The sequence below is a fragment of the Boleophthalmus pectinirostris genome, unplaced genomic scaffold (assembly GCF_026225935.1).
Source record: "Boleophthalmus pectinirostris isolate CB_2022bp ecotype Guang Dong unplaced genomic scaffold, ASM2622593v1 HiC_scaffold_14, whole genome shotgun sequence".
Classification (NCBI taxonomy): domain Eukaryota; kingdom Metazoa; phylum Chordata; class Actinopteri; order Gobiiformes; family Gobiidae; genus Boleophthalmus; species Boleophthalmus pectinirostris.
The window spans coordinates 35,643,159-35,666,968 of record NW_026571047.1 but is presented as its reverse complement, the minus strand read 5'-3'; the positions used below and the strand labels follow the sequence as shown (position 1 = coordinate 35,666,968).

The 23,810-nt window shown below is 47.4% G+C and overlaps 3 protein-coding genes across 4 annotated transcripts in view; 2 read left to right on the top strand and 1 right to left on the bottom strand.

The window, feature by feature from the left end:
* The window catches only part of ankrd22 (ankyrin repeat domain 22), a 13,818-nt gene extending 10,322 nt beyond the window's left edge, over positions 1-3,496 (top strand). Inside the window, exons 7-9 of the mRNA XM_055149956.1 lie at positions 712-789; positions 1,549-1,647; positions 2,503-3,496. Of these exons, the coding sequence (XP_055005931.1) occupies positions 712-789; positions 1,549-1,647; positions 2,503-2,580 (255 nt within the window). The 3' untranslated portion in view covers positions 2,581-3,496. The remainder of the gene's footprint in view (positions 1-711; positions 790-1,548; positions 1,648-2,502) is intronic.
* A 96-nt stretch (positions 3,497-3,592) lies between these two features.
* On the bottom strand, positions 3,593-15,060 carry lipf (lipase, gastric). Its single transcript, XM_020931256.2, has 11 exons — positions 14,974-15,060; positions 13,163-13,263; positions 12,868-12,982; positions 11,640-11,826; positions 10,692-10,801; positions 10,025-10,161; positions 7,725-7,865; positions 7,074-7,145; positions 6,494-6,562; positions 5,561-5,671; positions 3,593-4,147 (listed from the first exon to the last, which is right to left on the bottom strand). Exons 2-11 carry the CDS (start codon positions 13,259-13,261, stop codon positions 4,028-4,030), a joined length of 1,161 nt encoding a protein of 386 aa, XP_020786915.2. The 5' UTR covers positions 13,262-13,263; positions 14,974-15,060; the 3' UTR covers positions 3,593-4,027.
* Positions 15,061-16,039: 979 nt separating this feature from the next.
* On the top strand, positions 16,040-22,911 carry rnls (renalase, FAD-dependent amine oxidase). 2 transcript variants are annotated; one of them, XM_055149996.1, is made up of 8 exons: positions 16,040-16,320; positions 18,366-18,465; positions 19,202-19,344; positions 20,075-20,233; positions 21,807-21,980; positions 22,089-22,264; positions 22,472-22,638; positions 22,683-22,911. In XM_055149996.1, the coding sequence occupies exons 1-7, from the start codon at positions 16,203-16,205 to the stop codon at positions 22,634-22,636; spliced, it is 1,035 nt and encodes a 344-aa protein (XP_055005971.1). In that variant the 5' UTR covers positions 16,040-16,202; the 3' UTR covers positions 22,637-22,638; positions 22,683-22,911. The 2 variants fall into 2 exon arrangements, with proteins under 2 accessions (XP_055005971.1, XP_055005970.1); XM_055149995.1 differs by having other exon boundaries at positions 16,041-16,320; positions 22,472-22,911.
* The last annotated feature ends 899 nt before the right edge of the window (positions 22,912-23,810 follow it).

The following is a 23,810-nucleotide window of genomic DNA, read 5'->3' as shown; positions in this document are numbered from 1 at the left end:
GGTGTGTGTTCAGGTGTGTGTGTGTTCAGGTGTGTGTATCAGGTGTGGGTGTGTGTACAGGTGTGTGTGTATGTTGTGTGTGTGTGTACAGGTGTGTGTGTGTGTGTTCAGGTGTGTGTGTCAGGTGTGTGTGTGCAGGTGTGTGTGTCAGGTGTGTGTGTGGTGTGCAGGTGTGTGTGTGTGTGTGTGGTGTGTCAGGTGTGTGTGTGTGGTGTGTGTGTTGGTGTCAGTGTGTGTGTGTGTGTGCAGGTGTGTGTGTGTGTGTGTGTGTGTGTGTGTGTGTGTTGTGTTCAGGTGTGTGTGTGTGTGTACAGGTGTGTGTGTGTACAGGTGTGTGTGTGTGTGTCAGTTGTGTGTGTGTGTCAGGTGTGTGTGTGTGTGTGTGTGTGTGTGTGTTCAGGTGTGTGTGTGTGTGTGTGTGTGTGTGTGTGTACAGGTGTGTGTGTGTGTGTGTGTCAGGTGTGTGTGTGTGTACAGGTGTGTGTGTGTGTGTGTCAGGTGTGTGTGTGTACAGGTGTGTGTGTGTGTACAGGTGTGTGTGTGTCAGGTGTGTGTGTGTGTGTGTACAGGTGTGTGTGTGTGTGTGTGTGTGTGCAGTGTGTGTGTGTGTGTGTGCAGGTGTGTGTGTGTGTCAGGTGTGTGTGTGTGTGTCAGGTGTGTGTATGTAGGTGTGTGTGTGTGTCAGGTGTCAGGTGTCTGTGTTTGTGACAGTTGCAGAAACAGAGGAATCAGGCGTCTTTGCTTCAGGAGCTTCTGGATCGAGGAGCCGACGTCAACGCCACAGACTACGTAAATACACAACTACACAAATACTACAAATACTACAAATACAACAAATACTACAAATACTACAAATACTACAAATACTACTACTACATACTACAGACACAACTACACAATACATACACAACTACAGAAATACACAACTACACAAATACTACAAATACACAACTACACAAATACTACAAATACTACAAATTCTACAGACACAACTACACAAATACATAAACTACAAATACTACAAATACTAACACAACTACACAAATACACAACTACACAAATACTACAAATTCTACAGACACAACTACACAACTACACAAATACTACAAATACTACAGACACAACTGCACAAATACATAAATACTACAAATACACAAATACTACAAATACTACCAATACACAACTACACAAATACATAAATTCAGAAATACTACCAATACAAATACTCAAAGTAGTAGTATATGCAATAGTAGTAACAGTTAGACTTGTGTGTATTGTGTTTTTTGTATGTGTGTGTATGTATTGTGTGTATTGTGTGTGTGTGTGTGTATATTGTGTTTGTGTGTGTATTGTGTGTATGCATTGTGTGTATTGTGTATTGTGTGTGTATTTGAGTGTATTGTGAATTGTGTGTATTGTGTTGTTGTGTATTGTGTGTTTGTGTTATATTGTGTGTATTGTGTTTGTTTGTGTGTATTGTGTATGTGTGTGTGTATATTGTGTATGTGTGTGTATTGTGTGTTATAGACTGTGGTTGTGTTCTTGCAGAAGGGGAACACTCCGCTGCATTATGTGTGTCTGAGGAAAAACCATCGACTCGTCCCAGCGCTTCTGCAGAGACACGCCCACCTCCACCTGAGAAACCAGGTGAGACACGCCCACAGACACACCCACCTCCACCTGAGAAACCAGGTGAGACACACCCACAGACACGCCCACCTCCACCTGAGAAACCAGGTGAGACACACCCACAGACACGCCCACCTCCACCTGAGAAACCAGGTGAGACACGCCCACAGACACGCCCACCTCCACCTGAGAAACCAGGTGAGACACGCCCACAGACACACCCACCTCCACCTGAGAAACCAGGTGAGACACGCCCACAGACACACCCACCTCCACCTGAGAAACCAGGTGAGACACGCCCACAGACACGCCCACCTCCACCTGAGGAACCAGGTGAGACACGCCCACAGACACGCCCACCTCCACCTGAGGAACCAGGTGAGACACGCCCACAGACACGCCCACCTCCACCTGAGGAACCAGGTGAGACACACCACAGACACGCCCACCTCCACCTGAGAAACCAGGTGAGACACGCCCACAGACACGCCCACCTCCACCTGAGGAACCAGGTGAGACACGCCCACAGACACGCCCACCTCCACCTGAGAAACCAGGTGAGACACGCCCACAGACACGCCCACCTCCACCTGAGGAACCAGGTGAGACACGCCCACAGACACGCCCACCTCCACCTGAGGAACCAGGTGAGACACACCCAGACACGCCCACCTCCACCTGAGAAACAGGTGAGACCGCCCACACGCCCACCTCCACCTGAGGAACCAGGTGAGACACACGCACAGACACGCCCACCACCTCCACCTGAGAAACCAGGTGAGACACACCCAGACACGCCCACCTCCATCTTAGGAATCAGGTCTAAACCTGGACTAAACCTGGACTAACTGTGTGTTGTGTTTTTGTTTTCAGGACGGGGAGACTCCTCTGGACGTCGCGCTCAGACTCGGGTCCCACAAAATCGTTCGTCTGCTGCAAAAATCCAACTGACCCCAAACACTCCACCGCCCGCCGCCTTTAACCTGCCGCCACCTTTAACCTGCCACCACCTTTAACCTGCCGCCACCTTTAACCTGCCACCACCTGCCGCCTTTAACCTGCCCCACCTTTAACCTGCCGCCGTATTTAACCTGCCGCCTTTAACCTGCCACCGCCTTTAACCTGCCACCACCTTTAACCTGCCGCCGCCTTTAACCTGCCACCACCTTTAACCTGCCGCCGTATTTAACCTGCCGCCTTTAACCTGCCGCCGCCTTTAACCTGCCGCCGCCTTTAACCTGCCACCACCTTTAACCTGCCACCACCTTTAACCTGCCACCACCTTTAACCTGCCGCCGCCTTGATCTGTCACAGTTTCTTTTCTCTCATGTTCTAATGTTCCTCATCACAAACCCGAAGAGGTTCTAGAGTCATCCATGTTTGAGTCATCTAGTGATCTCTCCTGGGCTCTATTCAAACCCTCCTCACGGTCAGCTGCAGTACGAGGCTCCGCCCACAACCCTACGTCCTCCATGCTCCATAAACACATAAAAACACGACACAAAACTGAACACAACAGGACAAACCCGATGTGTGTGCAGGAGCTTCACTAGTGCGACCGTCTGAAGGGGGAGCGACTCAGCACAGAGAGCCAAGGGAGGAGAGAACCTTTTAAAACATGATAATCTGTTGTTTTGGGCGAATAAACCATTTTCAGAGCAATAAAAGAAACATGGAGATTTAAATATGTGACGTGTGATGGAGAAAACCCCCCGAGGGAAACGGTTTAAACTTTTGTTTTGCTGCTGATTTTCTTTTTTGTAAAATGTTTGTTTGTAATTCTCTGTTGTTCCTGTGGAGGCGCTCTCGCTCTCGCTCTGTTGCATTTCAGCTTTTCCCAAAGAGAATAAAAAATCTGAAAATAAAAGGCTGTTTATAGACCTGGTTTAGTCCCGGCTTAGACCCGGCTTAGACCCGGCTTAGTTCCAGTTTAGGTCTTTGGGAGGATAAAAACACTTTCACATAAATTTCTCAGATGTTTAATTTGTGATAAAATAAAAAACAGTGATTTTTGCTTTTACACAAATTTAAACTTAAAATCAGAGCAAAAATAAAAACATGTTCAGATCCGAACACTGAGCAACACGGAAATAAAACGGAAATAAAACCAAAATAAAACGGAAATAAAAGTGAAAAATCCAACAGTGGTAAATTGTGACGTCACATTTTGGTCTCGACTCTTCAACAAAAACACTTTAAAAAAAAAAGACTTTTCACTTGGTAAACGGATCCTCAGCAAGTCCCGGTTTCAGTCCCGGTCTCTGTCTCGGTCCCGTCTCCGTAGGTCTAGTCTCAATTCCGGTCTCGGTAGGTCTGGTCCTGGTCTGGTCCTGGTCTGGTGCCAGTCTCAGTCCTGGTCTCAGTAGGTCTGGTCCTGGTCCCGGTCCTGGTCCTGGTCTCAGTAGGTCTGCAGTAGTTTGAGGATGGAGGGGAACATCTTGTCTTTAGCGTCCAGGCCCCAGATGAAGTCCAGATGCTCCCAAGTCTCCAGGTGCAGGTGAAAAACCAAGTTAGAAATCTGAAAGACACGAGACACAGAAGAGGCAGAGTCAGAGGAGGAGGAGTAGTAGTAGTAGTAGTAGTTGTAGTAGTAGTAGTAGTAGTAGTTGCAGTAGTTAGTAGTAGTAGTAGTAGTAGTAGTAGCAGTAGTAGTAGTAGTAGCAGTAGTTGCAGTAGTAGTAGTAGTAGTAGTTGCAGTAGTAGTAGTAGTAGTAGTAGTAGCAGTAGTAGTAGTAGTAGTAGTTGCAGTAGTAGTAGTAGTAGTAGTTGCAGTAGTAGTAGTAGTAGTAGTAGTGCAGTAGTAGTAGTAGTAGTAGTTGCAGTAGTAGTAGTAGTAGTAGTTGCAGTAGTAGTAGTAGTAGTAGTAGTAGTAGCAGTAGTAGTAGTAGTCAGTAGTAGTAGCAGTAGTAGTAGTAGTAGTTGCAGTAGTAGTAGTAGTTGCAGTAGTAGTAGTAGTAGTAGTTGCAGTAGTAGTAGTAGTAGTAGCAGTAGTAGTAGTAGCAGTAGTAGTAGTAGCAGTAGTAGTAGTAGCAGTAGCAGTAGTTGCAGTAGTAGTAGTAGTAGTAGTAGTAGTAGTAGTAGTTGCAGTAGTAGTAGTAGTTGCAGTAGTAGTAGTTGCAGTAGTAGCAGTAGTAGTAGTAGTAGTAGTAGTAGTAGTAGTACAGTAGTAGTAGTTGCAGTAGTAGCAGTAGTAGTAGTAGTAGTTGCAGTAGTAGTAGTAGTAGTAGTGCAGTAGTAGTAGTAGTAGCAGTAGTAGTAGTTGCAGTAGTAGTAGTTGCAGTAGTAGTAGTAGTAGTAGTAGTAGTAGCAGTAGTAGTAGTAGTAGTAGTAGTAGTAGTAGTAGTAGTAGTAGTAGTAGCAGTAGTAGTAGTAGTAGTAGTAGTAGTAGTAGTAGTAGTAGTAGTAGTAGTAGTAGTAGTAGTAGTAGTAGTAGTAGTAGTAGTAGCAGTAGTAGTAGTAGTAGTAGTAGCAGTAGTAGTAGTAGTAGTAGTAGTAGTAGCAGTAGTAGTAGTAGTAGCAGTAGTAGTAGTAGTAGTAGTAGTAGTAGTAGTAGTAGTAGTAGCAGTAGTAGTAGTAGTAGCAGTAGTAGCAGTAGTAGTAGTAGTAGTAGTAGTAGTAGTAGTAGTAGTAGTAGTAGTAGTAGTAGTAGTAGTAGTAGTAGTAGTAGTAGTAGTAGTAGTAGTAGTAGTAGTAGTAGTAGTAGTAGTAGTAGTAGTAGTAGCAGTGTAGTAGTAGAGTAGTAGTAGACAGTAGTAGTAGTAGTAGTAGAGTAGTAGTAGTAGTAGTAGTAGTTGCAGTAGTAGTAGTTGCAGTAGTAGTAGTAGTAGTAGTAGTTTAGTAGTAGTAGTAGTAGTAGTAGTAGTAGTAGTAGTAGTAGTAGTAGTAGCAGTAGCAGTAGTAGTAGTAGTATTTGTAGTATTTTAGTTCTGACCTGGGGCACGAGCAGAGCCACGTCTTTGGGATCGGCCAAAGTGTCGTGTCCTCCAGAAAACAGAGCTGTAGGAACCTTCATCCTCCTCACGTCATAAACCGGAGGAGACGTCTGATCAAGAGGAGGAGACGAGGAGGAACGTGAGACGAGGAACGTGAGAGGAGGAAGAACGTGAGACGAGGAAGAACGTGAGAGGAGAAAGAACGTGAGAGGAAGAAGAACGTGAGAGGAAGAAGAACGTGAGAGGAAGAAGAACGTGAGAGGAAGAAAGAACGTGAGAGGAGGAAGAACGTGAGAGGAAGAAGAACGTGAGAGGAGGAAGAACGTGAGAGGAGGAAGAACGTGAGAGGAGGAGAGAGAGGAGGAACGTGAGAGGAGGAAGAACGTGAGAGGAAGAAGAACGTGAGAGGAAGAAGAACGTGAGAGGAGGAGAACGGAGAGGAGAGAGACGTGAGAGGAGGAGAGTGAGAGGAGGAGAGAGAAGGAGAGAGGACGTGAGAGGAGGAAGAACGTGAGAGGAGGAGGAACGTGAGAGGAAGAAGAACGTGAGAGGAGGAGAGAGAGGAAGAAGACGTGAGAGGAAGAACGTGAGAGGAGGAAACGTGAGAGGAGGAAGAAGTGAGAGACGTAGAGGAGGAAGAACGTGAGGAGGAGGAACGTGAGAGGAGGAGGAATGTGAGAGGAAGAAGAACGTGAGAGGAAGAAGAACGTGAGAGGAAGAAGAACGTGAGAGGAGGAAGAACGTGAGAGGAGGAAGAACGTGAGAGAGGAGGAAGAACGTGAGAGGAAGAAGAACGTGAGAGGAGGAAGAATGTGAGAGGAAGAAGAACGTGAGAGGAGGAAGAACGTGAGAGGAGGATGAGAGGAGGAAGAATGTGAGAGGAAGAACGTGAGAGGAGGAGGTCAGAGGTCAGAGGAGGTCAGAGGTCAGACCTGGTTGTAGTGTTTCATGTTTTCTTTGGCTCCGTAGTCGAAGGCTCTGAGTTTCCCGCCTTTAACCGCCTGAAACAAGAGAGAGAGAGAGCACCTGTCACACATGCACCTGTCACACATGCACCTGACACACATGCACCTGACACACATGTCACACATGCACCTGTCACACATGACCTGACACACATGACACACATGAGCACCTGTCACACATGCACCTGTCACACATGAGCACCTGTCACACATGAGCACCTGTCACACATGAGCACCTGTCACACATGAGCACCTGTCACACATGAGCACCTGACACACATGCACACATGCACCTGTCACACATGCACCTGTCACACATGAGCACCTGTCACACATGAGCACCTGTCACACATGCACCTGTCACACATGCACCTGTCACACATGAGCACCTGTCACACATGAGCACCTGTCACACATGAGCACCTGACACACATGAGCACCTGTCACACATGCACCTGTCACACATGCACCTGACACACATGCACCTGTCACACATGAGCACCTGTCACACATGAGCACCTGTCACACATGCACCTGTCACACTGACCTGGGACCAGTGGACCATGTTCTGGACGGAGGTTCCTGCAGGACAATGAGTCGTGTAAACAGGAGTCCGAGTCTGGAAGGAAAACCAGGTCAGAACCAGGACTAAACCAGGACTAAACCAGAACTAAACCAGGACTAAACCAGAACTAAACCAGGACTAAACCAGCAGTAGCAGTATTACAGTAATACTTGACTAGTAGTAGTAGTAGTAGTAGTAGTAGTAGTAGTAGTAGTAGTAGTAGTAGTAGTAGTACTGTAGTATTTGTAGTATCATCGTGAAGTTGTCCTGGTTGAGTAGTACTGCAGTAGTAGTAGTATTGCAGTAGTAGTAGTAGTACTGCAGTAGTAGTAGTACTGCAGTAGTAGTAGTACTGCAGTAGTAGCAGTACTGCAGTATTTGTAGTACCATGTTGAGGTTGTCCTGGTTGAGTAGTACTGCAGTAGTAGTAGTACTGCAGTAGTAGTAGTACTGCAGTAGTAGCAGTACCATGTTGAGGTTGTCCTGGTTGAGTAGTACTGCAGTAGTAGTAGTACTGCAGTAGTAGCAGTACTGCAGTAGTAGCAGTACTGCAGTAGTAGCAGTACCATGTTGAGGTTGTCCTGGTTGAGTAGTACTGCAGTAGTAGTAGTAGTACTGCAGTATTTGTAGTACCATGTTGAGGTTGTCCTGGTTGAAGCCGCAGAGCACAAACAGCAGGTTCCCGCAGAGGGCGCTGTGCTCCGGACACACGTGTTCTGCAAACCACTCGATCACGTGACTCTGAGGCAGGAAGTCCCGCCTCCCGAACAGGTCCTGCCAATCACACGCCTCCGTCAGTACGTCTGAATGTCCCGCACTGGAGCTTTAACCCTGTCCTCACAACACGCCGCTCCACCTGCTGATGTCACCAGGGGCGACTCCTCTGGGTTTTTAAAGTCAAAACTATCAACTAACTCTCTTTGGTGCATTGCTCCTTCATCTGTCTCTCGCCTGTCGCTCGCCTGTCGCTCGCCTGTCACTCGCCTGTCGCTCGCCTGTCCTCACTGTCTCGCCTGTCGCCTGTCGCTCGCCTGTCGTCACTCGCCTGTCACTCTGTCACTCGCCTGTCTCTCGCTGTCGCTCGCTCGCCTGTCGCTCGCCTGTCACCTGTCACTCGCCTGTCACTCGCCTGTCTCTCACCTGTCACTCGCCTGTCACTCGCCTGTCACTCGCCTGTCTCTCACCTGTCTCTGTCGCTCACCTGTCTCGCCTGTCTCTCGCCTGTCTCTCGCCTGTCTCTCGCCTGTACTGTCACTCGCCTGTCGCTCACTGTCGCTCGCCTGTCTCTCGCCTGTCACTCGCCTGTCTCTCGTGTCTCTCACCTGTCACTGTCGCCTGTTCGCCTGTCGCTCACCTGTCCTGTCGCTCTGTCCTGTCACCTGTCTCTCGCCTGTCAATCGCGCTCGCCTGTCGCTCGCCTGTCGCTCGCCTGTCAGTAGAACATGATAACAGTGATTGTGTGCGGTGGGGGTGTCCTGCATGTGTGTGCGTGGTGGAATGTTGAGCAGTTGTCGTGGAGACAGAGTGAGTTCATGTTTCTGTGGTCGTCTGCAGGTTTTCGTTTCTTTTCACATTTGTGATGTTAAAGTTTTTCTTATTCAAATAAAAGTTTAATCACAGTTTTGATGAAACACTGAATCCAGAACAAAAAAAAATATAAAAGAAGAACAAAAGTTTAAATAAATAAAGTCTCTGAAACGTGTTTGATCTGATCTCACGGGACAAACCGGAGACTTGTGGACGTTTTACTGCTGCGTCAGTGTTTTTCGTACGACAGAGTATAAGGGTCAGATAAAAAAAAATAAAATGCTGGCACTACGAGAATAAAGTCGTAACATTTTGACATTAAAGTTGTAATATTATGAGAATAAAGTCGTAATAAAATCAAAGTCAAAGTGAAAAATGTGGCAGAAGAAAAACCTTGTTTTTCAATATAAAACCAAAAATAAAAAAAAATAAACAATTTTCTTCATTATTTGCGCCTCAGGACTGAACCAGGACTGAACCAGGACTGAACCAGGACTGAACCAGGTCCGAGACCAGACCAGGACTGAAAACAGTTTAGTCCTGGTTCAGTCCTGGTTCAGTCCGTATGCGGCACAGTAGTCCCACATCGCATTTTAAAGTCACGGAAACGCCATTTCCCATTTCCATGACTTAAACCAGGACTAAACCGTTTTCAGTCCTGGTCTGGTCCCGGTCTCAATCCTGGTCTTTCTGGTTTGGTTCCGGACCTGGTTTAGTCCTGATTCAGTCCTTGTTCAGTCGAATGAACGAATAATACACGGATTCTTCTCCTTTACAAAATGCTCCAAATTCTCCATTCTCCACGAGCAGCCGATATTCTCCTAATATTACCACTTTATTTTGACTACGACTTTATTCTCATATAATTATGACTTTATTCTTGTAAAATTACGACTTTATTCTTGTAAAATTGCGACTTTTTCTGGCTTCGACTTTATTCTCATAATATTACGAATTTAATGTCGAAATGTTACGACTTTATTCTCGTAGCGCCAGCATTTTTTCTTTTTTTTTATGTGACCCTTATACTCCGTCGTATTTTCGTGACTTCAGACTTGAGTCAAACTAAATGTTCAGAGACACGATCAGTCGGTGAATAAAATCTCCTCGTTGTTGAATCATGATCAAGTCCAACTTTATTTTGTGATTTATGAATCCTGTCTTTGGACTCAGGTCGTGCGTTTGTGACCACGGAGCCCCAGCACCAAGATGGCGGCGGGTTTAACGCGCGCCGAGACCCTGAGCCTGCCGGAGCTCAGGTCAGTCAGGTCAGGCAGGTCAGATTAAAGACTAACAGGGCTTCAGACAGAGCAGTGCCTCAGTTAGCGTCACAGCCCCACAGAGCGCCGTGTTTACAGGAGGTGCAGACGACCTGAAGTGAAAGTGAAAGTGAAAGTGCGTCAGACCCAGATGGCGATCTCGGGCAGCACGGACAGTTTGGTCATCGGGCTCTGGGTGAAATCCACCGTGGCGACCGGCGCCAACGCCACGAACAACCGAACTTTAGCGGCGAGAGACGGGAGGGACGAGAACGCCATGAAACCTGAGGACGAGAGGACGAGAGACATGAGGACAGAGGACAGAGGACGAGAGACATGAGGACAGAGGGAGGACAGAGGGAGGACAGAGGACGGAGGGAGGACAGAGGACGGAGGGAGGACATAGGACGGAGGGAGGACAGAGGACAGAGACGGAGGAGACAGAGGACAGAGGACGGAGGGAGGACAGAGGACAGAGGGAGGACAGAGGAGGACAGAGGACGGAGGGAGGACAGAGGACGGAGGGAGGACAGAGGGGGGACAGAGGACGGAGGGAGGACAGAGGACAGAGGGAGGACAGAGGACGGAGGGAGGACAGAGGACAGAGAGGGAGGACAGGAGGACAGAGGACGGAGGACAGAGGGAGGGACAGAGGACGGAGGGAGGACAGAGGACAGAGGAGGGAGGACAGGAGGACAGAGGACAGAGGACAGAGGGAGGACAGAGGACAGAGGGAGGACAGAGGACGGAGGGAGGACAGAGGACGGAGGGAGGACAGAGGACAGAAGAAGCGTCTGGGGAGAGGGAGTCTGACCGATGGTTGTCCCCTGCGAGTGTCCGATGTAGTGAAGCTGCTGCTGCTCTGTGACGTTCAGGACGTAGTTTATGACGGCGGGAAGATCCTTCAGCGCCATCTCATCATGACTGAAACGTTTAAAAACATCTAATCATGACTGAAACGTTTAAAAACATCTCATCATGACTGAAACGTTTAAAAACATCTCATCATGACTGAAACGTTTAAAAACATCTCATCATGACTGAAACGTTTAAAAACATCTCATCATGACTGAAACATCTCATCATGACTGAAACGTTTAAAAACATCTCATCATGACTGAAACGTTTAAAAACATCTCATCATGACTGAAACGTTTAAAAACATCATGACATCAAAACTGAAACATCATTCATCATGACTGAAACGTTTAAAAACATCTCATCATGACTGAAACGTTTAAAAACATCTCATCATGACTGAAACGTTTAAGAGCATCTCATCATGACTGAAACGTTTAAAAACATTTCATCATGACTGAAACGTTTAAAAACATCTCATCATGACTGAAACGTTTAAGAACATCTCATCATGACTGAAACATTTAAGAATATCTCATCATGACTGAAACATCTCATCGTGACTGAAACGTTTAAGAACATCTCATCATGACTGAAACGTTTAAGAACATCTCATCATGACTGAAACATCTCATCATGACTGAAACGTTTAAGAACATCTCATCATGACTGAAACATCTCAATGAACATGAATTTAAGAACATCTCATCATGACTGAAACATTAAGAACATTTAAGAACATGACTGAAACATCTCATCATGACCGAAACGTTTAAGAACATCTCATCATGACTGAAACATCTCATCGTGACCGAAACGTTTAAGAACATCTCATCATGACTGAAACATCTCTTCGTGACTGAAACGTTTAAGAACATCTCACGGTGACTGAAACGTCCCGTACCTGAAGGCCCAGAACTGGTCCTGATGCGGGTTCAGACTCGAGTGTTTCCTGGACCAGGTGTTTCCTCGACTGTTGGAGATCCAAACGTCGAAGCCGCTCTGAGACAAGAAGAAGCCCAACGAAGAGTCTGGAGGATTCGTCACCCAGTTACTCCCAGCGGCCAGAAGACCGTGCTGAAGGAGAACCACTGCAAGAGAAGAACCACGACTGAAACAGAGGAACCGCGACTGAAACAGAGGAACCGCGACTGAAACAGAGGAACCGCGACTGAAACAGAGGAACCGCGAATGAAACAGAGGAACCGCGACTGAAACAGAGGAACCGCGACTGAAACAGAGGAACCGCGAATGAAACAGAGGAACCGCGAATGAAACAGAGGAACCGCGACTGAAACAGAGGAACCAGAGAGGAACCAGCACCACACACAGACAAAATTAAAAATATTCTAGAATATTCTGGCTGTAGGTGGAGCTCCGTGATTGGTCGGTGGGTGGTGTAGGTGGAGCTCCGTGATTGGTCGGTGGGTGTAGTTGGAGCTCTGTGATTGGTCGGTGGGTGTAGTTGAAGCTCTGTGATTGGTCGGTGGGTGGCGTAGGTGGAGCTCTGTGATTGGTCGGTGGGTGGCGTAGGTGGAGCTCTGATTGGTCGGTGGGTGGTGTAGGTGGAGCTCTGTGATTGGTCAGTGGGTGTAGGTGGAGCTTTGTGATTGGTTGATGGGTGTAGGTGGAGCTGTGTGATTGGTCAGTGGGTGGCGTAGGTGGAGCTCTGTGATTGGTCGGTGGGTGTAGGTGGAGCTTTGTGATTGGTCGATGGGTGTAGGTGGAGCTGTGTGATTGGTCAGTGGGTGGCGTAGGTGGAGCTCTGATTGGTCAGTGGGTGTAGGTGGAGCTCTGTGATTGGTCGGTGGGTGGTAGGTGAAGAGCTCTGTGATTCGGTGGGTGGGTGGAAGCTGTGTGAGATTGGTCGGTGGTGGCTGTGGATGGTGGAGGTGGAGCTCTGTGATTGGTCAGTGGGTGTAGGTGGAGCTTTGTGATTGGTCGATGGGTGGTGTAGGTGGAGCTGTGTGATTGGTCAGTGGGTGGCGTAGGTGGAGCTCTGTGATTGGTCGGTGGGTGTAGGTGAAGCTGTGTGATTGGTCGGTGGGTGGTGTAGGTGGAGCTCTGTGATTGGTCGGTGGGTGTAGGTGAAGCTGTGTGATTGGTCGGTGGGTGGTGTAGGTGGAGCTCACCTCCAGTGCGCCCTCTGCTGGGGTGAGGGATGCGGTTCAGGGAGAGGATGTACCCGTCCTCCGTCTGCACCTCGTGCTCCTCCGACGGAAAACCCCACCTCCTGATGATCTCCGACTGACACAGAGAAACCAGGTCAAAACAAAGCCCCGCCCCCTGTACACAGCCCCGCCCCCACAGCCCCGCCCCCGTACGCATTCACAAAGTCTGTGTGCTCCATGAAGACTCCAGCAAAGAGCCTCAGGTCACTAAACCAGGACTAAAACCGGTCTGAAGCTGGTCTGAAGCAGGACTCACGATGTTCATGTGGACTTCAGGGTCCAAAGGAGGAGCAGGTTTGGTGCAGAGGATCACAGAGACGCAGAGGAAAACCCAGACCAGACCGAGGAGCTTCATCTCTGCAGAAAAACACGACTCGAGTTTAAGAACGTCACAGTCGCCACAGAAACTCGACTCAGAGTCAAACACCGAACAGACTGAACAGACTGAGGCGGAACATCGAGAACATGAACCAGGAGAGACGAAATATTTGTACTCTTTAGTGTGTCTGATATCGACCTTAAATCTGCAGCAAACGTCCACATTTAGTTTTGGTCGATAACATGAAGAGAAAGAAAAACATGACATGTCCCTGATGAGTTTGACTTTATCGTTTTATCGACAGACGAAACACCAAAATATGCAACATAAAAAATATATATGTGTGTTAAGTAAAAGTTAAATAAATGATCTGTACAAATAACAAACAAACAAATGTCCACTCGCCCGAATCACAGAATCACAGAATCACAGAGTCACAGTCACACGCCGCAGACTCATGTGACTCAAAAATATATGTATGTACTGGCAGATTTTTTACAGAAGTGAAAGTTCAGGACCCTGAAACTGTCACTGAGCCTGTCACCGAGTCTGAACCTGTCAGTGAGTCTGGTCCTGTCAGTCTGGTCCTGTCAATCTGGTCCTGTCTGTTGTCACTTTGTTTTTTCGTCCTGTTGTTTCTTCATTTTAATCAAAGTGACGTTTTCACGTAAATGAAAAAGTTTCATGTAAAAACAAACAGAGACAAGTTTAAATGTCGTGTCTTTTATCGACATTTTAGGCCCTAAAACATCAGTGAGATTTTGGATTTTATTTAGTGTTTGAGTAAATAAAATCTCATTTTAGATTTGAATAAATCAAACCTGGAATTAGATTTGAAAATACTTAACACATTTAGAGAAAACACAGTTCTGTTGGGCTCTTTGGCTGAAAGTTGATTACATTACATTTTTAAACTGTCGATGTGTAAAATCTCTCAGTCGTCCAGGTCGAATCCATGACAAAAACAGAGAAATTCAGTTGTCAAAGGGACAAAAGTTTATTTTGGTCAAACGTGTTTGTCACTTTTGCTTCTTCACTTCTGCTCAAGACTAAAATTGCTCAATTGATTTTTCCTTTGTCCATAAACATGTTTCTTTGCAGATGTTAGAGTTTGTTTCCACACAGAGCTGAGAGTTCACACTCTGAAACCAAACGGATCAAAACACAAACACAAAGTCCAGATTTTCTCTGCGGAGTCACCTTAAAACAACTCTGTGGTTTTCTCTGTTTGTCTCAGACTAAAGTCTTTATATCAGACAGATAAACTCTTTAAACACGGAGCTCAGCCTCGTTTCAACCCGTGACTGTCACGTTTCACATTGTCCCAGTTTGTCTTTATTTGACATTTAATAAAAATACACATTTTCTCAAAATTCTGTAAATCAGAGTTTGTGACTTTTTCCTCCGTTCGTGTACTCCGTGTACTCTGTGTACTCCGTGTACTTTACACTCATTTGGACTCAAATTTAAACTTTGACATTAATGACACTTTCTCACACGTTAGTTCTGCGTGTGTCAGGATTTATAAAGATTATTTTCACATTTTCATAAAGTTTTGTTTATTATTGCCATCTCCTCTTCGCGCTGTTATACACTTTTATTCTGACTTTAAAGTCACTTTTAAACATTCTTCACACGTGTCATGATGCTGGAGTTAAACTCAAACCCGCTCTAACTTTTCTCACAACTTTACAACAGAGAAAAATAAAAATATTTCAGTTTGAAGTTTGTTTTTGAGGGAAACTCACCGGCGCCGCTCCTCGCGCTGTGACACGGATCAGGCAGCAACCCGGAAGCAACCCGGAAACAGCGCAATGACGTCAGGTCGCCGTGCGCTCTGATTGGTCTGTAAAGCTGCTGGAGATGAGCTTTAGTCACAGATTAAAGGTTTAGTTTAATAAAGTTTATGGGTTTAGTTCGGTTCTTTTACACAGTCTGCGGGTTTAGTTTGAGGAAAATATATATTTATGAGAAATTTAAATGATTTACTTCATCTCAAATGTCGAAAATAACAGATTTTATATTAACAGGAGTAAAAAGTAACGTTTATAAATAACTGAGTACATTTTTAGGGTTTCTGAATTCTTTCCGTGGTATTTTAAACACAAACTTCTAACTGAGTCGTGACCATGTGATTGTGAACTCCTGCTCTGATTGGACAGAGCTCAGGCGAGTAAATGAGCAGAAACACTGATCAAAGGCGTTTGACGTTTAAATGTGATAAACGTCACGAGGAGCCGCAGCAAAAACTGTGGTTTAGTCTAAAGTGGCGTGTGGTGATGATGGTGGTGGGAGGAGCCGATGGTGCAGATTGGCAGTCACATGTCTGTCAGTCTGCCCCAGGGCAACTGTGGCTGCAGCAGGAGTTTAACCACAGAGTGAGAGAAGGAGAAGAAGAAGAAGACAAGTCTTTTTTAGTGACATTTTTCTGTGAAAATAAAAACTTACATGGAACTAGTGCGTGTGCGTGATGGTGCTGTGAGTAGCATTTTTCATGTGTACTTTTTTACTTTTACTACAAATAAAATACTTGTACTTGAGTACATTTTTAGTCATGTAACTGTACTTTTACTTGAGTACAGATTTGCATTACTCTCTTTCCTCCCCTGCGTGCACGAGCGCGTCATCTCCCGTAAACGTTTATTCTGTAAATACTGAGGAGAAATACCACGATAAATACTTTAAAAAACAATAACCCGAAACACTCTGTGCGCATGCGCATGAGACTCCCGCTGTGAACTGCTCCGGGACTTTTATTATGACAGTCCCGCCGGATCCTCGTGCTACGGGGCTTTTATTGTGACAGTCCCGCCGGATCCTCGCGCTCCGGGTCTGTTTCCGGTGACTGTCGGCGCTTTCATAACCTCAGACTCCCGGACACAGACCGAACCCGCTCCAGAACCGGACCAGAACCAGACCCAGACCCTCAAAGACCCGGTCTGACCCAGGACTGTCCCCGGGCCCGGTTCGGTCCAGAATGCTGCGCGTGCTGATCGTCGGGGCCGGACTCACCGGGAGCCTCTGCGCATGTCTGCTGAGGCGCGCGCTGCAGAACCGCGTGCACATCCAGGTGTGGGACAAAGCCCGCGGGACAGGTGAGTGCGCGCGCGTGCGTGCGTGTGGGGGACACAGGTGAGGAGGGCGCGAGGGCACGGGGGGCACGTGAGGTGAACGGGGCACGGGGCTTTCTGCGCATGTGCAGCTCATGATGTAAACAAGTGGAATATGTGTTACTCGAGAAGGACACGGTCCAAAAAGAAAAGAAACAACAACAACAAAAAGAGGGACACGGTCCAAGTTTATTATTATTTTTTTCTTGTTTTCAGTGAATCTGAATGTGTGTGTGTGTGTGTGTGTCTGTGTGTGTGTGTGTGTGCACGTGTGTGTGCGTGTGCATGCATGTGTGTGTGTCTGTGCGTGTGTGTCTGTGTGTGTCTGTGCGTGTGTGTGTGTGCGTGTGTATATGTGTGTGTGTCTGTGTGTATGCGTGTGTATATGTGTGGTGTATATGTGTGTGTGTGTGTGTATATGTGTGTGTGTGTGTGTATGTGTGTGCGTGTGTGTGTGTGTATGTGTGTGCATGTGTGTATATGTGTGTGTGTCTGTGTGTGTGCGTGTGTATGTGTGTGTGTATGTGTGTGTGTGTGTGTGTGTGTGTGTATGTGTGTGTATGTGTGTGTGTGTGTATATGTGTGTGTGTGTATGTGTGTGCGTGTGTGTGTGTATGTGTGTGCATGTGTGTATATGTGTGTGTGTCTGTGTGTGTGCGTGTGTATGTGTGTGTATATGTGTGTGTGTGTATGTGTGTGCGTGTGTGTGTGTCTGTGTGCGTGTGTGTGTGTATATGTGTGTGTGTGTTGTACAATACTGTATATGTGTGTATGTATAACCAGTCAATAAAAAAAATTTTAAAAAAAAGAGAGAGAGAAAGAGGGTCACAGTCCAAGTCCCAGTCCAGGACTTTCGTGTCGTGTGAGGCGCATGTGCAGGGAGTCACTGCGGTTTGGTCATTTTTTTAGGTTCACATTTGACGTCCTGGTTGGATCATGAGGGAATTCCATGTTACCATAGCAACCATCACGTACACCATCAAACTCCTCTAATTATTATTACACAAATAAAAATACTTTTTGTATTCATTTAGTTTAAATCAGATTTAAAGTGTCATAAAAATTTGTTTTTTGTGTGAATTGCGTCAAACTTTTGGACAGAAATCTCCCAGTGACGTCATCAGCGTGACGTCATCAGCGTGACGTCATCAGCGTGACGTCATCAGACGTCATCAGCGTGACGTCATCAGTGTGGGACTCTGTACTTCCTGTAGTTTTGTAGTTTTTTCTTCAGGACTTGTTTGTGGATTTCTGTGAAACTATAATTTATATTTATAACAGTTTTATGAGCAGATTAAATCACAGACAGAATCATGAAACATGTCACACACTTTTTTGGTCGGGTGTCTGTCACCTGCTCGTTTCCATGGAGACGTCACTGTTCTGTCTGGAATGTTCCACAGTGTGACTTTAAACAGCTCCACTTTACGTTTATTCATTTACAGAAGGATTTAGAGTGAAAAACACAGAGAAAAACAGACATTGTGCCTGTGAGGTCACACTGGAACATTCAGGACAGCGCGAGAACGTCTCCATGGAGACGACCATCTGATGGAGCCTCCACCAGAAAAGTCCCACAGTGCAGCTTTAAAGTTGTTTTCTGGTCAGTGTTGACGGTTCATGTGTGTGTGTGTGTGTGTGTGTAACATGTGTAACGTGTGTGTGTGTGTGTGAACGTGTAACATGTGTGTGTGTATAACATGTGTAACGTGTGTGTGTAATGTGTAACGTGTGTGTGTGTAATGTGTAACGTGTGTGTGTAACATGTGTAACGTGTGTGTGTGTGTGTGTGTAATGTGTAACGTGTGTGTGTAACATGTGTAACGTGTGTGTGTATAACATGTGTAACGTGTGTGTGTGTGTGTGTGTAATGTGTAACATGTGTGTGTATAACATGTGTAACGTGTGTGTATAACATGTGTAAGTGTGTGTGTATAACATGTGTAACGTGTGTGTGTATAACATGTGTAACATGTGTGTGTGTAACGTGTGTGACATGTGTAACGTGTTGTGTGTGTGTGTGTGTGCAGGAGGTCGCATGGCCACGTCTCGTGTGTCGGAGTGTGTTGGAGCAGATCTGGGAGCTCAGTACATCACAGCAACGAAGTTCTACAAGAACAAACACCACAGGTCAGAACACACACCTGTGTGTGTATGTGTGTGTGTGAGGACACGTGTAAAAACGACAGAATATTTGGTGTGAAGTGTGTTTCGTTTAGACGGTGACGAAGTTTTTGGGATTAAAAACACAAAAATGTGAAACCTCCTCCAGACTGGAAAAGTTGAATATTCTCCGCCGTAGAGTTTCCATCGACACCAAGACACAAAACTCTGGTCACGTGCTCAGGTCGTGTACGAGTTTATATCACACACATTCAGGACACACAAACTGACACACAAACCTGACACACACACACCTGACACCCACACACACACACCTGACACACACTTTTGTGTCTCCGTGTGCAGCAGATTTACTCCTGAAAACTCTCGTCTAAACACAGAATAAAAAGTGAAGATGCGACGACACTTTTATGTCTCTGTTTAGACATCAGCCTATAAACCAAGATTTAAAGGAGGGTCAGTCCTGGTCCTGGTCCGGTCCTGGTCCGGTCCTGGTCCGGTCCTGGTCCGGTCCTGGTCCGGTCCTGGTTCGGTCCTGGTCTGGTCCTGGTCCAGTCCAGTTTCAGTGGTGTTTGTGTGTAGTCTGTACGAGGAGCTGGTCTGGTCTTGGTCCTGGTTCAATCCTGGTCCTGGTCTGGTCCTGGTCCGGTCCTGGTCTGGTCCTGGTCTGGTCCTGGTTCGGTCCTGGTTCGGTCCTGGTCTGGTCCTGGTCCAGTCCAGTTTCAGTGGTGTTTGTGTGTAGTCTGTACGAGGAGCTGGTCTCGTCGGGGGTCCTGGTGCCCATGAGCTGCTCTGTGGAGGGTCTGCAGCAAAAAGATGAGTCTGAGAACTTCATCAGCCCCAAAGGAACCAGCCACATCGTCAAACACTTCCTCCAACAGTCAGGTACACCCCCCCACGGACAGGTACTCCCCCCGACAGGTACTCCCCCTGACACGTACTCCCCCGACAGGTACTCCCCCTGACAGGTACTCCCCCTGATAGGTACTCCCCGACAGGTACTCCCCCTGACAGGTACTCCCCCTGACAGGTACTCCCCCTGACAGGTACTCCCCCGACAGGTACTCCCTGACAGTACTCCCCTGACAGGTACTCCCCCGACAGGTACTCCCCTGACAGGTACTCCCCCTGACAGGTACTCCCCCCACAGGTACTCCCCCGACAGGTACTCCCCTGACAGGTACACCCCCCCGACAGGTACTCCCCCACAGACTCCCCGACAGGTACTCCCCTGACAGGTACTCCCCGACAGGTTCTCCCCGACGACAGGTACTCCCCCCGACAGGTACTCCACCCGACAGACTCCAGGTACTCCCCCTGACAGGTACTCCCTGACAGGTACTCACCCGACAGGTACTACCCGACAGGTGCCTCCCCCGACAGGTACTCACCCCGACCAGGTACTCCACCCGACAGGTGCTCCCCCTGACAGGTACTCCCCCTGACAGGTGCTCCCCCGACAGGTACTCACCCGACAGGTACTCACCCGACAGGTGCTCCCCCTGACAGGTACTCACCCGACAGGTGCTCCCCCTTTGAATGTTGATGTTGAATATTCAGAAACTGTGTGTATGTTTGTGTGTGTGTGTTTGTGTGTGTGTGTTTGTGTGTGCAGGAGCTGAGGTTCACCTGCTGCGTCATGTGACCTCTGTGTGTCTCCGTGGTGCATCATGGGAGGTGGAGTTTTCTGAGGGTCAGACCGAGTCTTTCGACGCCGTCGTCCTGACGATGCCTGTGCCCCAAATCCTCCAACTCCGAGGAGACGTGAGCCGCTGTGAGGACCACGCCTGGTCTAGTCCTGGTTTAGTTCTGGTTTAGTCCTGGTTTAGTTCTGGTTTAGTTCTGGTTTAGTCCTGGTTTAGACCTGGTTTAGTTCTGGTTTAGACCTGATTTAGACCTGGTTTAGTCCTGGTTTAGTTCTGGTTTAGACCTGATTTAGTCCTGGTTTAGTCCTGGTCCAGACTCTGAACCCTGCAGTGTTAGAACATGACCAGCAGAGGGCACCGTTTACCCACTAAACCAGGACTAGACCAGGACTAGACCAGGACTGAACCAGGTCTGGATGAGTCTGTGTATCCAATGCAGTATTATGAGTACTACAGTTCTGTGTAGTCAAAGTAACTTGACCCTCTCGGACCCCCCCCCTGATGATGTCACACTGCTGCGCTTTGATTGGCCGAGAGCGAGGTGTGTGTGACGGAGCCGTGTGATTGGATGAGACGAGACAGCGCCCATTTCCTGTCGGGCTATTTTTAGACTCATCAAATCCCCCTCAAGACCAAGACCAGGACCAGGACTGAACCAGGACCAGGACCAGGACTGAACCAGAACTAGACCAGGACTGGACCAGGACTGAACCAGGACCAGGACCAGGACCAGGACTGAAACAGGACTAGACCAGGACTGGACCAGGACCAGGACTGAACCAAAACTAGACCAGAAACAGGACCAGGACAAAAACAGGACTAAAACGAGACTAAACCTGGACCAGACCAGGACTAAAGCAGCAGTTCTGCCAGAGGTGGGACTTGAGTTGAGTCATGACTTGAGTCACTAATTTTAGGACTTGAGACTTGATATAAATATTTTTGTCTTTACAGTTGATAAATGCCACTTCTGTTTGTACTTTGGATTAAACTGAAGTACTGTGATACTCAAAAGTACTACAGTATTTACAGTACTATGTAGTAAAACAGAGGGAACTACAGACCCTGATCCTTCATGATCAAATCTGTTATTTTTCTCTTTTAAATGTGAATTCTTTGTGTTCTGACTTTTATATAAACACACAAATATAAACCAGGACTTTAGTATATATAAATATATAAATAAATAAATATATATAAATAGAATTTAGTTTAAAATTCATTTAAACTGCAAAAATCTAAAATATATTTGGTACTTTTTTTGGTTAAAAACTTGAAATGACTTGAAGCTCAAAGCAGACGACTTGGACTTGACTTTGTGTGACTCGAGACTCGACTGGGACTTGACTGTATTTGACTTGGGACTTGACTTGACTTGCAGAACGACGACCTGGTGCCAGGTCTGAGTACTACAGGAGCCAGTACTTCTTCATGTACTTCTTTGTGTACTTTATACTTTAAACTGCAGAGAGAAAAAACGAGAACAAATGTGACACAAACAGAAAAGTGTTTTATATTTAACATTTTAGATTTTTATTTAAAACAACTTCAGACTGCAGTACTCTGATAGCAGTAGTAGTAGTAGTAGTAGTAGTAGTAGTAGTAGTAGTAGTAGTAGTAGTAGTAGTAGTAGTAGTAGTAGTAGTAGTAGTAGTAGTAGCAGTAGTAATAGTATGTGTAACCCTCTCTGTGTGTTTCCAGGTCTGTCGGAGCAGCAGGGGGCGCTCTTGGCTCAGGTCAGGTACTCGTCTCGTTTCGCTCTGGTTCTGTTCTTCTCCAGAGACTCGAGTCTGGACCTGGAGCATGACCTGAAGTACGTCTCCAACAGCCCCTGCATCAGGTACATCTCTGTGGAGCACCGCAAACGAGACACAGGTCAGTCCTGATCTAGACCTGGTTCAGTCCTGGTTTAGTCCTGGTTCAGTCCTGGTTCAGTCCTGGTTCAGTCCTGGTTCAGTCCTGGTTCTTGGTCTTTGTTCTCAGACCTGTCAGATCTTGGTCCGAGTCTCGTGGTCCACACCAGCGTCTCATTCGGGTCCCAGTACCTGGACTCAGACCCAGTCCAGGTCCAGACCCTGATCCTGGACGAGCTGCACAGGCTCCTCCCACAACTGCCTCAGCCAATCAGCATCAAGACGCACAAGTGGAGATTCTCCCAGGTCACACCCTCCCCAGACGCTTCACCCTCTCCCCAGACATTTCCTCTGTCCTCCCATCCCCAGACGCTTCCTCTGTCCTCCCTCTCCCCAGACGCTTCCTCTGTCCTCCCACTCCCCAGACGCTTCCCTCACACTGTTGTTCTGTCTGTGGTGTTTCAAACCCTGTGCTCATGTGTCCTTCGTCTTCCTCCTCGTCTTTGTCCTCAGGTCGTGTCCTCGGTTCCTGGGTGTCCTGGTCACATGACGGTTTTGAACGAGCCACTGCTTCTTTTGGGCGGAGACGCGTTTACTCACTCCAACTTCGACGGCTGCGCCGAGTCTGCACTGAGCATGCTCAGTACGCTCACAGAGACACTGATGACATCACACTGAGCATGCTCAGTACGCTCACAGAGACACTGATGACATCACACTGAGCGAGCTCAGACCTCCCACTCCCCAGACACTTCCTGTGTCCCTCTGGCTCCTCCCACAGACTGACTCCGCCTCCTGCCGTGGAGCAGCGGCTCTGCTCCGAGCTCCTGGGGTTTTTATCAAGACGTTTGTAAAATCAGAAGAATCCAGAAAAATAAAGAAACTCAACGAACAAAAATTTATTTTATTATTTTTAAACTTCTCTGTCTCTGAAATAAACGTCGACTGTCACTCATCTTCATCTTCATCACTCTGTTCACACGAGAGGCACCTGACACACATGAGAAGCACCTGACACACACGAGAGACACCTGACACACACGAGAGGACACCTGACACACACGAGAGGCACCTGACACACACGAGGCACCTGACACACACGAGGAACACTGACACACACGAGACACCTGACACACACGAGACACCTGACACACACGAGAGACACCTGACACACACGAGAGACACCTGACACACACACCTGACACACACGAGGCACCTGACACACACGACACCTGAGCACCTGACACACACGAGACACACACTGACACACACGAGGCACCACACACGAGAAGCACCTGACACACACGAGAGGCACCTGACACCTGACACACGAGAGCACCTGACACACACGAGAGGCACACCTGACACACACGAGCCTGACACACGAGAGGCACCTGACACACACGAGAGGCACCTGACACACACGAGAGGCACCTGACACACACGAGAGCACCTGACACACACACGAGAGGCACCTGACACACACGAGAGACACCTGACACACACGAGAGGACACCTGACACACACGAGAGACACCTGACACACACGAGAGACACCTGACACACACGAGAGACACCTGACACACACGAGGCACCTGACACACACAGGAGGGCACCTGACACACACAGGAGGGCACCTGTCACACTGGTCTGCTGTGGCGTCGGGGGGGGCCTGTGCCTGTGTGTCTGTGGGAGAATGTTCAGCAGTTTCCATGGAGACAGACACACGTCAGAGTCTCCAGGAGCAGAACATGAGTTGAGTTTGTTGTGTGACTCATGTGACTCGTTGTTTCCTTTAAGTTTTGTTCTTTCTTTTCTTGATAGTTGTGGATAAACTGTTCATGAAGAATGTT

What these genes read in the sequence shown, in the direction of transcription:
- lipf (XM_020931256.2), bottom strand. Translation starts at nt 13,261, where the DNA reads ATGAAGCTCCTCGGTCTGGTCTGGGTTTTCCTCTGCGTCTCTGTGATC. An exon ending in ACATGGTCCACTGGTCCCAG is followed by an intron (nt 6,563 to 7,073) that starts GTCAGTGTGACA and finishes CTCTTGTTTCAG; the next exon opens with GCGGTTAAAGGCGGGAAACT. An exon ending in TGGCTCTGCTCGTGCCCCAG is followed by an intron (nt 4,148 to 5,560) that starts GTCAGAACTAAA and finishes CGTGTCTTTCAG; the next exon opens with ATTTCTAACTTGGTTTTTCA.
- rnls (XM_055149996.1), top strand. Translation starts at nt 16,203, where the DNA reads ATGCTGCGCGTGCTGATCGTCGGGGCCGGACTCACCGGGAGCCTCTGC. An exon ending in GGACAAAGCCCGCGGGACAG is followed by an intron (nt 16,321 to 18,365) that starts GTGAGTGCGCGC and finishes GTGTGTGTGCAG; the next exon opens with GAGGTCGCATGGCCACGTCT. An exon ending in ACACTTCCTCCAACAGTCAG is followed by an intron (nt 19,345 to 20,074) that starts GTACACCCCCCC and finishes TTGTGTGTGCAG; the next exon opens with GAGCTGAGGTTCACCTGCTG.